The 12,532-nt window shown below is 42.6% G+C and overlaps 2 protein-coding genes and 1 pseudogene across 4 annotated transcripts in view; 2 read left to right on the top strand and 1 right to left on the bottom strand.

Moving 5' to 3' along the window:
- Piwil2 (piwi like RNA-mediated gene silencing 2) overlaps positions 1 to 3,027 on the top strand; it is a 49,893-nt gene extending 46,866 nt beyond the window's left edge. Inside the window, exons 20-22 of one of the 2 annotated variants that reach the window (XM_015499510.2) lie at positions 320 to 573; positions 1,435 to 1,542; positions 2,288 to 3,027. In XM_015499510.2, coding sequence (XP_015354996.1) covers positions 320 to 573; positions 1,435 to 1,542; positions 2,288 to 2,444 — 519 coding nt within the window. In that variant the 3' untranslated portion in view covers positions 2,445 to 3,027. The remainder of the gene's footprint in view (positions 1 to 319; positions 574 to 1,434; positions 1,543 to 2,287) is intronic. The other variant, XM_048801462.1, reaches the window with a different exon arrangement.
- An 8,354-nt stretch (positions 3,028 to 11,381) lies between these two features.
- LOC125616403 lies at positions 11,382 to 11,534 on the bottom strand (annotated as a pseudogene).
- Positions 11,535 to 12,391: 857 nt separating this feature from the next.
- Positions 12,392 to 12,532, top strand: part of Slc39a14 (solute carrier family 39 member 14) — a 47,227-nt gene continuing 47,086 nt past the window's right edge. For both annotated transcript variants that reach the window (XM_015499509.2, XM_015499507.2), the window contains exon 1: positions 12,392 to 12,492. The gene's annotated coding sequence lies outside the window, so the exon portion shown is untranslated. The remainder of the gene's footprint in view (positions 12,493 to 12,532) is intronic.

Genomic DNA, 12,532 nt, shown 5'->3' with positions numbered 1-12,532 from the left:
CGGCCCATAATTTTCCTACTGTTCCCTTTAACTTTGTTCCGTCTGTTTGAAGATAAGCTGTGTACATGTGACTCATAACTTGCCTATTTGGCTTTCATATTTTATAATACCCATGCTGTTCCAGGTCTGTTTTACTACCCTGAGAAAGTCTAGAAATGATTAGAAGCTTTTTTACATGCCTGTCAGACATGGTAACTTTGGAGTCAGCTGCCAAAGGGATCCACTGCCAGGTCTCCAGGTTGGGATTTGAATAAGTCTCTCTCACTGTGGTCCTTTGCCCGAGGGCCCCACGAGTTACCTCATTTGGGTGTCATTTCAGGTGAACCACTGTCTACCAGAGAAGATTGTGGTGTACCGTGATGGAGTGTCTGATGGCCAGCTGAAGACGGTTGCCAACTATGAGATTCCTCAGCTGCAGAAGTGTTTTGAGGCTTTTGAGAATTACCAGCCCAAGATGGTGGTGTTTGTAGTTCAGAAGAAAATCAGTACCAATCTGTACCTGGCTGCTACTGAGCACTTTGTGACACCCTCCCCTGGAACTGTGGTAGATCATACAATAACAAGCTGTGAGTGGTAAGTGAGCAAAAAAAAGACAGTATTGGAGGAAGAATAGGTTGGAGAAGTTACCTGTTTCCTGGGTATTGGGATGTGGAGGATGCCAGAGAGATTGGAATGGAATCCACAGGTTCTCTTTTTCTTTCTTTCTTTCTTTTTTCCTTTTTAAAATTTTTTTTTTTTATTTTGGTGCTGAGGATTGAACCGAGGCGCTTTACCACTGAGCTGCATCACCAGCTCTACTTATTTTTTGAGACAGGATCTCACTAAAGTTGCTCACTAAATTGCTGAGGCTGGCCTTGAACTTGCATATTCCTGCCTCAGCCTCCTGAGTTGCTGTGATTACACATGTGCATCACCATGTTCAACTAGATTCTACTGTTGAAAAAAATAAAGCTTTAAGCTAGACATGGTGGCACAGGCCTGTAATTTCAGCAACTAGTGAGTCCTTGTCTCAAAATAAAAAATAAAAAGGTCTGGGGATGAAGCCCGGTGGTAGAATGCCCCGGGTTCAATTTCCAGTGTCAGGAGGAAAAAAGAAATAAAAAGAAGAAAAGTTTTAAAAACATTGAAAACCAACAAAGCTTTTAAATACAGTTAAATATTCTGTTAAATACAGAATTCTGCCTATGTAGTCTTGTCCTAAGACCCAGAAGGCTAACCCTTCCACGCACAAGTAAGGGAGCGTCTCCCACCACTGCAGTAGCCCAATGAGTCAGGAGACCTAAATTCTAATACTAATCTGATTCTTGTGTGTCCTGGATCCTGTCATTTTCCTTTCTAAGCCTACATGGAGGAGCTAGAGTGATTTCCAAGATCCTCTCCAGCTCCTGCAGCCAAATCTGACCATGTCCTTCAATGGTGCTTTTTCCTTCCTAGGGTGGATTTCTACCTCCTCGCCCACCATGTACGACAGGGCTGTGGCATTCCTACGCATTATGTCTGTGTTCTCAACACTGCGAACCTGAGCCCTGATCATATGCAGAGGTGATAACTTACTCCTTTCTCACCCTAACTTCTGACCAGCTAGCTAGGTGGGGTCACTGCCTGCCCCCAGGTATACCTACCCCTTGAATTTGACCACATTGGTATTCTTTTGAGAAGTAACTGGTAATCCCGATTTTACAAAATTACTTGAAGATCTTAAAATAAATAAATACATAAATAAAACTGATGTCAGCTAGTGCCCCAAACGTTCTAAAGAACTCTTATTTATTCAAGAGACAATGTCTTGCTGTGTGGCTTAGGCTGGTCTTGACCTCCTGGACACAAGTAATCTTTCTGCCTCAGCTTTCCAAGTAGCTGAGACTGTAGGTGTACATCACCGTGCCTGGCCGGCATTTGTGTTTTAAGAAATGCTGCACATGGTTATGACACCACCAGATGTGAGACCCAGTGTCCTTGAGTTCATATCACCTCAACATGCCGCTGAGGTCCTTATCCTACTGCAGACTTTTCTTGTAGGCAAAGAAAGGCATTTTCGTCATGTTGTTTTTCTTGTTTTAGTATAAAAATAAGAAAATGAGGGGATTCACCCATCCTCTGATTTACAAATGATCGAAGTAGAAACAATTAAATGGAAGAATAATGATCCCAAATGCTGCTTTGTGTATTCCTGGGTTCCCCAGTTTGCTGGCGAGGGCACTGTGTGTCATATCCCCGTGAGCGTGTGATCACACCCTGAATTGGAAGCAGAGAGTGATAAAGATCACATTTTCTTTTTGGCCTCCAGGTTGACTTTCAAACTGTGCCACATGTACTGGAATTGGCCTGGTACCATTAGAGTTCCAGCTCCTTGCAAGTATGCCCACAAGCTGGCTTTCCTCTCAGGACAGATTCTGCACCATGAACCGGCCATCCAGCTGTGTGAGAACCTGTTTTTCCTGTGACCACAGCCTGGGCATAGGCTGATAGGAGAAATAAGACTTCACAGCTCAGTCATGACTCTTGCAGAATGAGCAGAGACAGAAGTGGAATTTTTGTGTTGGTGTTTTCTCTTTCTCCAATCTTGTAGAATAGGTTTTCCTTTTTTCTTTTATCCTGATATCAAGAAGCAAGTTTCCAAGTACCAGGTGGAAATTGCCTTCCTGTCTTTGTAGAGCAAATGATGGAAGTACTGTGCAGAGGCAGGCAGAGGCAGTAGATGTAGGGGAGCCATTAACAGCCTCCCAAGGAGTCAAGCACAGTGGCACATACCTGTAATGCCAGCAACTTGGGAGGCTGAGGCAAGAGGATCATAAGTTGGAGGCCTTAAGCAATTTAAGGAGACACTGTCTCAAAATAAATAGGGCTAGGTGTGTAGCTCAGTGTAACTCAGTGGTAGAGTATGTGCTTAGCATGTGTGTGGTCCCAGGTTTAATCCCCAGTGCTCCCATAATAAAGAGTCTCCCAAGCCAACGTAGCTGTAGAAATATGCAGAAGCAGCATTTGTACCTGGAAGCTGTGGTTACAAAGCGGCTCCCATTTCTGGCACCAGAGGTGAGAAAATGAATGAAGTCATTGCAGATTTCTTAAGTAGGGAGTTACTTTTTGGGAGCAACTGAGAAAGATTAAGTAAAAGGGTATGAAGCAGAGTTTTTCAAAGAGAGATTATTGTTGCCCACAGGTGTGAAAGCAGGTGACCCACCCCTGTGGCATAATCAGGCCCTGTGTGTTCATCTCCCCTGGGGATTGAGTTTATGATACCTGTCACTGGAATCGGATTTAAGGTGACTTGCAGCTATCCCTCAGCTTAGTTTTTTTCTATGCCTTTCAGTTGCTTTACAGCATACCATGTTGCTTTCTTGCTCCCCTCAAACACACACACACACACCCCTATCTTTGCTTTTTGTGACTGATCTTCAGTAAGTTTCAGTTTTTTAAGTAACAATCAGAACACATGGAAAGAATTCAGCAGCTAGGAAAGTTCAGGATGGGGTGTGAGTTTTTCATTGGCCTTTCTCCCGGTGCATGGCCTTCCTTTCCGAGCGTCTGTTTGTAAATGGAGCGCTCATTTCTCTTGCACAAGAACCTCTTCCAGCTATGGCTCACTTAGCTGGGGATTTTTCGGAATTCCGGTTAAGATTTCCAGAAGTCAGCTTTGGGAAACAGGACGCTTCTACCAAAGTCCACACATTACAGTTTAGGAAGTTATCACTATGCCTGTGAGTTTCAGTGTTTTAGGGAAGCAATGGCTCTTGTTTTCTGTGTCTTCCTCCATTTCTCCCCTCCCCATTTTTTTTTTTTTTTTTAATATTTATTTTTTAGTTTTCAGCGGACACAACATCTCTGTTTGTATGTGGTGCTGAGGATCAAACCCGGGCCGCACGCATGCCAGACGAGCGCGCTACCGCTTGAGCCACATCCCCAGCCCCCTCCCCTCCCCATTTTAAAATCTTTGGATCTCTTCAGACTTATTTTTATCATACCTTGCTTTGCTGGGTTTTAAAAGCCAGTTTTATTTAACCTTTTCAAATTAATATTTATTTATTTATGTGTGTGTGTGTGTTGGTGTGATAGAAGGGAGAGAACAGAGCACAAATGCCTATTTTATACAACAGTGCATGGGAAGAGGAACTTCAGCTTAAATTCCTTAAAAGAAGAAGCCAAGAGAGCTTTTAATTTGTCGCAGTGCCCACAGAGGTTGGGAAGGGATGTGTGTTGATAGAGATTTATTTGGAGTTGGCTACAGAGGGTGAGGCTAAGGCTGGGAATCTAAAAGCCACAGATGGAACCACTGGTCTCTGGCTGGAGAGATCAGCTTCTGATAGTCTTTAGAAGCATTTTGAATTTCCCTTTTAAAGTTGGATTTCCTAGTGCTCTTTTTCTCTTAGATAATCAGAAGAGATAAATGCTTGAATATAATATAGAAATTTCTTCACTTTTTATTTCTGGTGTTCTTGTGTTGTTTTTCAGTTTTAATGCCAAGTGATTGGATCCTGGGTGGGAAATAAAAGTAAATTTGTATAAATGGGCAGTCATGTTTGAAATAGTATCATTTATTTATTATATGGATACAGTTCTTTTTCTGCAGACAGCTGTAACACTTAGAATTATTCATTTATTACTGTACATGCAAGGTGCAGTGTCAGTAGCCAGATGATTGCACCCTGAGCTGAGTAGAGTTATTAGAAGATTTATTGGAGCTGTCTCACTTCTGGGACAAATGTAGCATTTATATTTTGTGTGTGTCAGGTAGCGGGTGTAGCTCAGTGGTAGAGCACTTTCCTGACAGACTCTGGGGTTCCATTCCCAGCAATGGAAAGAAAACCAAAACCAAAACCAAAACCTTACACCTCTTACCCATATTTTGTTGTGTTTGTGTCTGTCTTGTTTTCAGATCTCCTTAGACCTGGAGAGTGCGCTTCAGGGTGGCCTCCCTTTTGTTATTAAACGCTTGCCCTTCTTTACGTACACTTTGCAGTGTGCCTCTCATTCCTAAAACACCTTCCCAAAGTGCCATGGCTGCTCCTTTCATCGAGGCTCCTTTTAGAGCACTGCAGTTTTCTATTTGGAAACTCCACTCTTCATGATGTGGTGCTTCCTGGGCTCATTCTACATAGTGTGCAACAGGGCCCTTTTCACGTGGGCAGCATTTCATTGATTGATGTGGAAAAGGAAAGAATTTTAGAAATGTCTAGCTCTTTATATTGAAAATCTTGAAGTTTAGGACTTAAAATTAAATTCTCAAAGATTTGGGATTATTGAAGAAGATCCCATTTTCTCCTTCTGGTGTTATTCCTAGCTTCATCTGAGTTTCTTAGTAACTTTTCCAAAAAATGAGGAAAATCAAGAGAATGAGAAGACAAGCCATAGACTTGGAGAAAATACTTGCAAAATTCATATCTGGTAAAAAGTTCCAAAATATACAAAAAATTCTTAAGAACATCATAATGAGGGACTGGAAGTATAGCTTAATGGTAAAGCACAGGCTTAGCATTGGGGAGGCACTGGGTTCAATCCCTAGCTCCCCCCAAACAAAAAAATTAAAAAGCCTAATTTAACATAATCTTACCATACAATCCACCAGTCACACACCTTGGCATTTACCCAAAGAAAGTGAAAACTTAACATCCATAAAAAAATTTGCACACAGGTGTCTATAACAATTTTATTCATAATTTTAAAACTTGGAAGCAACAAAATATACTCAGTAGCAGAGTGTGGTGGCACACACCTGTAATCCCAGCTACTTTGGAGGCTGAGGCAGGAGGATCACAAGTTCAAGGTCAGCTTGGGCAACTTTATGAGAACCTGTCAAAAAATGAAAAAGGCTGGGGATATAGCTCAGAGGTAGAGCACTTGCCTAACATGTGTGAGGCTTTGGGTTCAATTCCTTGTATTGCAAAAAAGAAGAAAACAAAAGAAAAGAAAATATTCTTAATTGTTAAATGCATAAACAAACTCAGGTATCCAATTGGTAAAATATTATTCAGTACTAAAAAAGGCATGAAGTCATAAAAAGACATGGAAGAACTTAAATGCGTATTGCTCAGTGAAGTCAATCTGAAAAGGCTATATAGTGTGTGATTCCAACATACGGCATTCTGGAAAAGGCAGAAGTTTTAGTGGAGGCAATAAAAGGACCAGAGGTGGGGAGGCAGGGAATGAATAGGTAGAGCACAGAGGGTTTACTTAGCACAGTCAAACTATTCACTGTGACACTGTAGTAATAGACACATCATGAATTTGTTAAAACCCAGAGAATGCCCAACACTAAAAGTGTACCCTGATGTAAATGATGGACTTTGAGTAAAAGTGATGTGTCAGTGAGGTTCATTGGCTGTAACAAATGTACCACTCTGGTGGTGGACGTTGATGGTGTGGGAAGCTGTGTATATGGGAGGGCTGGGGATATATGGGAAATTTCTATACATTTTGCTCATTTCTTCTTTGATATTAAAACTGTTCTAAAAATGAGGTTTGTTTTTGTTTTTGTTTTAAATAAGGAATAATAGTAGACTTCTGGCAATATGGTAACCTGAATTGAACCCAGGGGTGCTTAACCACTGAGTCACACTCCCCCGGCACTTTTTATTTTTTATTTTGAGACACTGTCTCACTAAATTGCTTTGGGCCTCACTAAGTTGCTAAGGCTGGCCTTAAACTTGAGATCCTCCTGTTTCAGCCTCCCAAATTGGTGGGATGACAGGTGTGTGCCACCACACCCTGCACTAAGCTGACATTTCTGACAAAGAAAAGTTGACCCAAATAGTTTTGTTTTGGGGGGTTTTGTTTTTTGTACTGGGTGATTAAACCCAGGGCATTTCTATTACAGCCTCTGTCCTTTTTGTTGTTTATTTGTTTATTTATTTATTTGGTACTGGGGATTGAAATCAGGGGCACCCAACCACTGAGCCATATCCCCAGCCCTGTTTTCTATTTTATTTAGAGACAGGGTCTCACTGAGTTGCTTAGTGCCTCACTGTTGCTGAGGCTGGCTTTGAACCCATGATCCTCCTACCTCAGCCTCCTGAGCTGCTGAGATTACAGGCATGATTACATGCATCACTATACCAGACTTTTTTGGTTTTGAGACAAGATCTCATTATCTTGTCCAAGCTGGCCTGAACTCCTGGGCTCAAGTGGTCCTTCTGCCCCAACCTCCCGAGTAGCTGGGACTAAAGTGTGCATTACATCCTCCTTGGCCAATGTAGAAAATATATTTTTTCGTACATAACTGAACTTGGAGAAAATGGAACAAAGAAAGGAAAGAAGTGGAGAAGAGGGGAAGGAGGAAGGAAAGATCATATCTAGGTACAAGAAAGGAAAGTCAGAGAGGTTAATAGTTGATACCAACACAGCTCCCAGGATAATGGACAAAGGGGCAGGAGCACTTAGGTCTTTGATTCTAGGGAAGGCTAGGAGATGTGGTCTCAGACCCTGGGAAGTGCAGGATTGTTGGAGCTAAGTCTGCTGGATGAAGAGGGTATAACCTAGAAGGGCATAAAAAATTCCTGCCAATCATGCATGTGTGTAGTCTGAAATTTTATTGCCAGCTTGCTAAAGGACCACAGGCTGAAAACTTAAGATAAGGTTGATCTAGGCTGGTGAGAGCTCCAGAGCCCTGCAGAACCAAAGTAGTTGACTGTATTGTTGGAGGGAGGGCTTCCTGGGAGAGAAGATTTAGGAGGGGAGGAAGAGAGGGTCCAACATTTGTCTAAAAAGCTCCTGCAGATTAAAATAGAATAGGTGACAGACAAGGCGCAAAATATAAAGTCTGAGAATTTTCTAGAATTAAGGTCAGATATGAATCATCTAACTGAAGTAACTCAGTTGAGGATAAAGAAGAACAGTTCTACTGTTAGAGGCACTGTACTGAAACACAGAACACCAAACAGAGAAGTTAAAAACAACCAGAAATGAAAGGGGAAGGCTTAAAAGAAAGAATCAGCAGCATGACAGATGCCCCAAGACCAAAGGAGTAATTTAAAAATGTAGCTGTCAACGTGGAATTCTGCTTCCAGGTAAACATTCAAAGGTGAGAAACAAAGTGATGATACTTTGCTGGCCTGCCTGTAATCACAGTGACTTGGGAGACTGAGGCAGGGAGATTGCAAGTCTGAGGGCAGCCAAAGATCTTAGGGAGACTCTGTCTCAGGAAAAAAAAAGGCTAGGAGTGGTTTGGTGGTAGAACGCTGCAAAAATAAAAAATATAAATCAGAGCAGAAATGAATGTAATAATGTTTCATTATTGAAAAATTAGAGAAAAATGAAAAATCAACACACCCATAAGTTGGTTCTTTGAAAAGATGAACAAAGTGAGCAGACCTTTAGACAGGTCAAGAATAAAAGAAGACTCAAATTACTAAAACTGGGTGAGGGGTGGTGATTAGAGAATACCATGAAAATTGTATGCTAGAAAATTAGACAAAATTAACACATGCCTTTTTTTTTTTTGTACTGGGGATTGAACCCAGGGGCGCTTAACTATAAGTAAGCCATATCTCCAGCCCTTTTTATTGTTTATTTTGAGACAGGGTCTCCCTAAATTGCTTAGAGTCTTGCTAAATTGATGAGGCTGGCCTTGAACTTACAATCTTTTGGCCTCAGCCTCCCAGGCCACGGGGATTATAGGCCTGTACCACCACACTGGGCAAACTGACACATTCCTATAGATTACACATTCCTATATAAGTCAACAATTACTTTCCCCAGTTTTTTTTTTGTGTGTGTGTGTCTGAAAATCCATAATAGTAATATAGATGATTCACAACTGAGGCATCTAGCCACATTCTGTTCTTACCCTTTGGCTGATAGTGTAGGGCAATGGGTCTCCAGACCTGATCACGGGTTGAAGAGGACCTTTACATTCCCTCTGGTCCTCCCTGAGTTTGTTCCATGCCAAAACAGAAAATCATTTTCAAGGAAGTACCAAAGAAACCATCTCCTGACAGGCTGTAGAAAAGTTATGGCCTTTTGGTCAAAGCCTTGGCCTTGAGCTAGCGCTGGGGGCCTGTAAGAGGCATCCTGGACCCCCTGCAGGCATGTAAGAGGCATTGTGGACCCCCTGCTCATCAAGTTGCCTGCCTTGTCAATGCAGACCACCCAGGAGGCTAAAACTTCCTGAGTTCTCAGCTCCACCCTTAACACAAACAGGGTCATCATTCTCTGGCTTCTTTCCCAAGGCCTTTCCCTTACCTTCCCCTCCTCCCCTCATCAACGGGAAATCTGTCTTCATACCTTTGGCAGGTAGGTGTGGCCTTTTGTAGATGGGAAACAGCAGCAATGAAAATGTCATTTTCTTGTGCCCAGTTCCCTTAAATATTGCCCAATATTAAACTTTTAGTGAGCTGGCCTGTTCATTCATCCAACAAATATTGATTGAGAATCTGTTATGTAGGAGATATTATGTTAGGGAACACAGCTGTTTATGGAGATCTCTTGTAATCAAGGGAGATTAACAAAGTTAGATGTTGCAATTAGATACTTTGAAGGGAAAAGTTTAAGTATCATAAACCATATTAATTCTGTAGGTCATAATTAATGGGGGTTTGTCACTACTTTTTATCAATGTGTTGCATATATTTAGGGCATTTTATTTTGTGAAAAATATATTTTTTTGTAGTGCTGCGGATCAAATTCAGGGTATTGAGCATGCTAGGCAAACACTACAACTAAGCTACAACCCCAGCCGTCATTTTGTGAAATTTTTGCTTGCTATATTATTTGTATTGGAGTTCTGGTGTTTCTTTTTATGCTTTAATGTGGGTTACAGTCAAAAGAGTTTGAAAGAATGGATCAAATACATTTAGGAACAATCAAGAATCTTGCTAAGGGAAGGTTACTTTGAGTTAGAATTTTGACAAGTGGGAATGGGAGTAATGAGGGGGGAAAGGGTATATATATTCAGTGGACACAGAGAATTTGGGCCCCAAACTGGCACTTGATATGAAGAACAGTTCCATCAGTGACAAGGTAAGGTTTAGTGAGGATGTACTGAAAGAATTTTGTGTGGGGGTGGATACGGAGACTTAGGACCTTTTGGTTTTGAGCAGGTTAATAATTGTCTTTCCCTCGTGGACTACTGATAGCTTATCATCTTTGGTTGCCCATTGGACTTTGGCAGCTCCACCTTCACTCTGATTGCAAACAAGTGAGAAGCTGTGATAGGCTGGGTGGTGGGGTGTCTTTTCCTTCCTCCCTTCCCCACTATGCACTTTGAGCAGTTTCCTTGACAGATGTCTTACACAGTACTGACACCTTAGCTGGAGATACCATGGGGACTGCTCTTGCCTTAAGAAGGAATTAACACTTCTTTGGGATGTGTATTTTGGGGCTTCATGTTATTTAGAACTATATGTTTGAAGCATTTTGTTTTGCTTTATCTCTGGGTGGGCTTCTCATTAATGCTTAAGGGAAAGGGCCTGATAGGGACTGACCTTTTGTGACAGCCCACTGCACTTCAGATTAGAGTCCCATAAGTATGACATAATGTCTGAAAAACACTGAGTCCAACCAAGAAAGATAAATATATAGGGTTATTACAGAGATGAAGGGGCTTAGGAGAAATTTTGCAAGAGATATCATTACCTTGAAATTACTTGGAAAATACAGGAGAGGAGTATCACAGCAGCTCTCCCCCTTGCCCACTGACGCAGTAATTACAGGGTGAGGATAATTGAATTTTAGAAAAACCCAGGGCCCAGCTATAGTCTCTTTCAGAGTGACAGGAAGAATCTGGCCTGGCTTCAGTGCTTGCTGTTTTACTCCCTCTCTACTCAGCACTGAAGAGCAAGCACGCTGCCTGCCGTGGAGCACCAGGTCCTTCTTGCCGCCTGCTTTCCTTTCCTTAGCACTGTCTTCATGGGTGTGTCTCCCCAAGAGTTGCATAGGGTGGGATGTTGTCTCCCTTCCCTTCACCAATTCAGAGCCTGGTATCAACTGGGGTATCAACCACTCACTGAGCTAGAACAGGAGCATGGATACTAACTGGGCACAGTTCTGCTGGAAGATCCTTCCTCTGGGTCTGCCTGACCCAGGTGGCAGCTGGTTTAGCCATAAGGAAATAATCCTAATGTCTAGTGGAATAGAACAATGGGAATTCAGTGGGTGGTTTATTTTCTCAAGAAATTTGCATTTCCGAGGTCTGATATCCATCTCAATAGGCCCATTCCACAGCGGAAGAGACTCCTGGGACACTCCGGACACTCAACACAAACATGAACATCAGTCCTGGCTTTGGGTTAACAGACAAGTCACTTTAGAAGTCTGACTGTCGTTATTGGCAGCCTAGCCAAGGGAACCAACCTGGATCCATCTGGCTGGCTGGATTGGCCTACCGGCCCACATAAGAAATAGGTAAATAATGGAAAAAGGAAAGATGTAGTGGCTCCCCTTTCCTTTCTCCATGTTTCCCCATTCACAAAACAGATGGGGCACAGGGCCTGGGCTAAGGTGTACATGGGGTAGGCTTATGCTGCCTCCTCTTTCTATATAATGAAAGGTGCACCTTTTTTTTCTTTTTTCTTTCTTGGTACCTCCATTTGAACGCAGAGGCACTTTACCACTGAGCCACATCCTCAGCCCTTTTTTTTTTTTTTTTAATTTTGAGAAGTTGAGCTTGGCTTTGAATTTGCAGTTCTCCTGCCTCAGCCTTCTCAGTCACTGGAATTACAGGAGTGCACCACCATGCTGGGCAAAAGTTAATATTTTTAAGAAGTAGACAAAGGAAAATGGAGCAAGGTTTTTGTTTTTTAAAACATTTTTAAATTGGTGCTTTATAGTTGTACATAATGGTGGAGTTTGCAGTTACATATTCATACAAGCACATAGAATAACAATATAATTGGTCTATATCAAATGATCAAGATTGATCAAACTGCATAAATTTATTTTTTCTCATTATTCGCCTAGTTCTTAAGCAGGCAGGAGAATCTGGCCAGCCAGAGAGATCTAGGCAACTTCCTTGACTTGGCTGCCAGTAACATTGTAGGGAAGTGGAGCAAAGTCTAGTTTGAAAAGTGAACATAATATGGTTATTTGGAACTTGAACAAAGCATTTTAGTTCTTTTGGTTGGTGGAGGTCTGCAGAAGAATTATAGTCTACTGGGTGCCCCCTCCTAGAGTACATTTCGGAATTCGGGACGAGAGAACCTTTTTAGATCACTCAGCAGTGTTGGAATACATACATAGATCAAGTGAGGAACACTCTTTCTCCAGCAGCGTGGGATGGAGGCCAGATCGCCAGAGAGCGTTCCACATGAGAGAAGGTAGAATGAGAGGTTTCAGGAGGGAGGAGCCTGTGGGGTCTCTATGAATCAGTGATGGAATTCAGGAGATGGCTGGAGAGAGCGGAGCGAGCCAGGATCCAGGCGGGGATGCGAGGAGCAGGAGGGCGCGAGCGAGCCTGGGTACCCGGTGGCTGCACGCCGGCTGAACTGCTCCTATCGCTGCCGGCCATCCTAGGGCCTGGCGGGTGAATCTGCGCGGGCCCCACTGCCGACCTCCCGGCTGCAGGTGTACCTGGTCACCATGAAGCTGCCGAGCCCAGCCCTCC

Source organism: Marmota marmota, unplaced genomic scaffold (genome assembly GCF_001458135.2).
Source record: "Marmota marmota marmota unplaced genomic scaffold, marMar, whole genome shotgun sequence".
NCBI lineage: Eukaryota > Metazoa > Chordata > Mammalia > Rodentia > Sciuridae > Marmota > Marmota marmota.
This window is presented reverse-complemented; position numbering and strand designations above follow the sequence as displayed.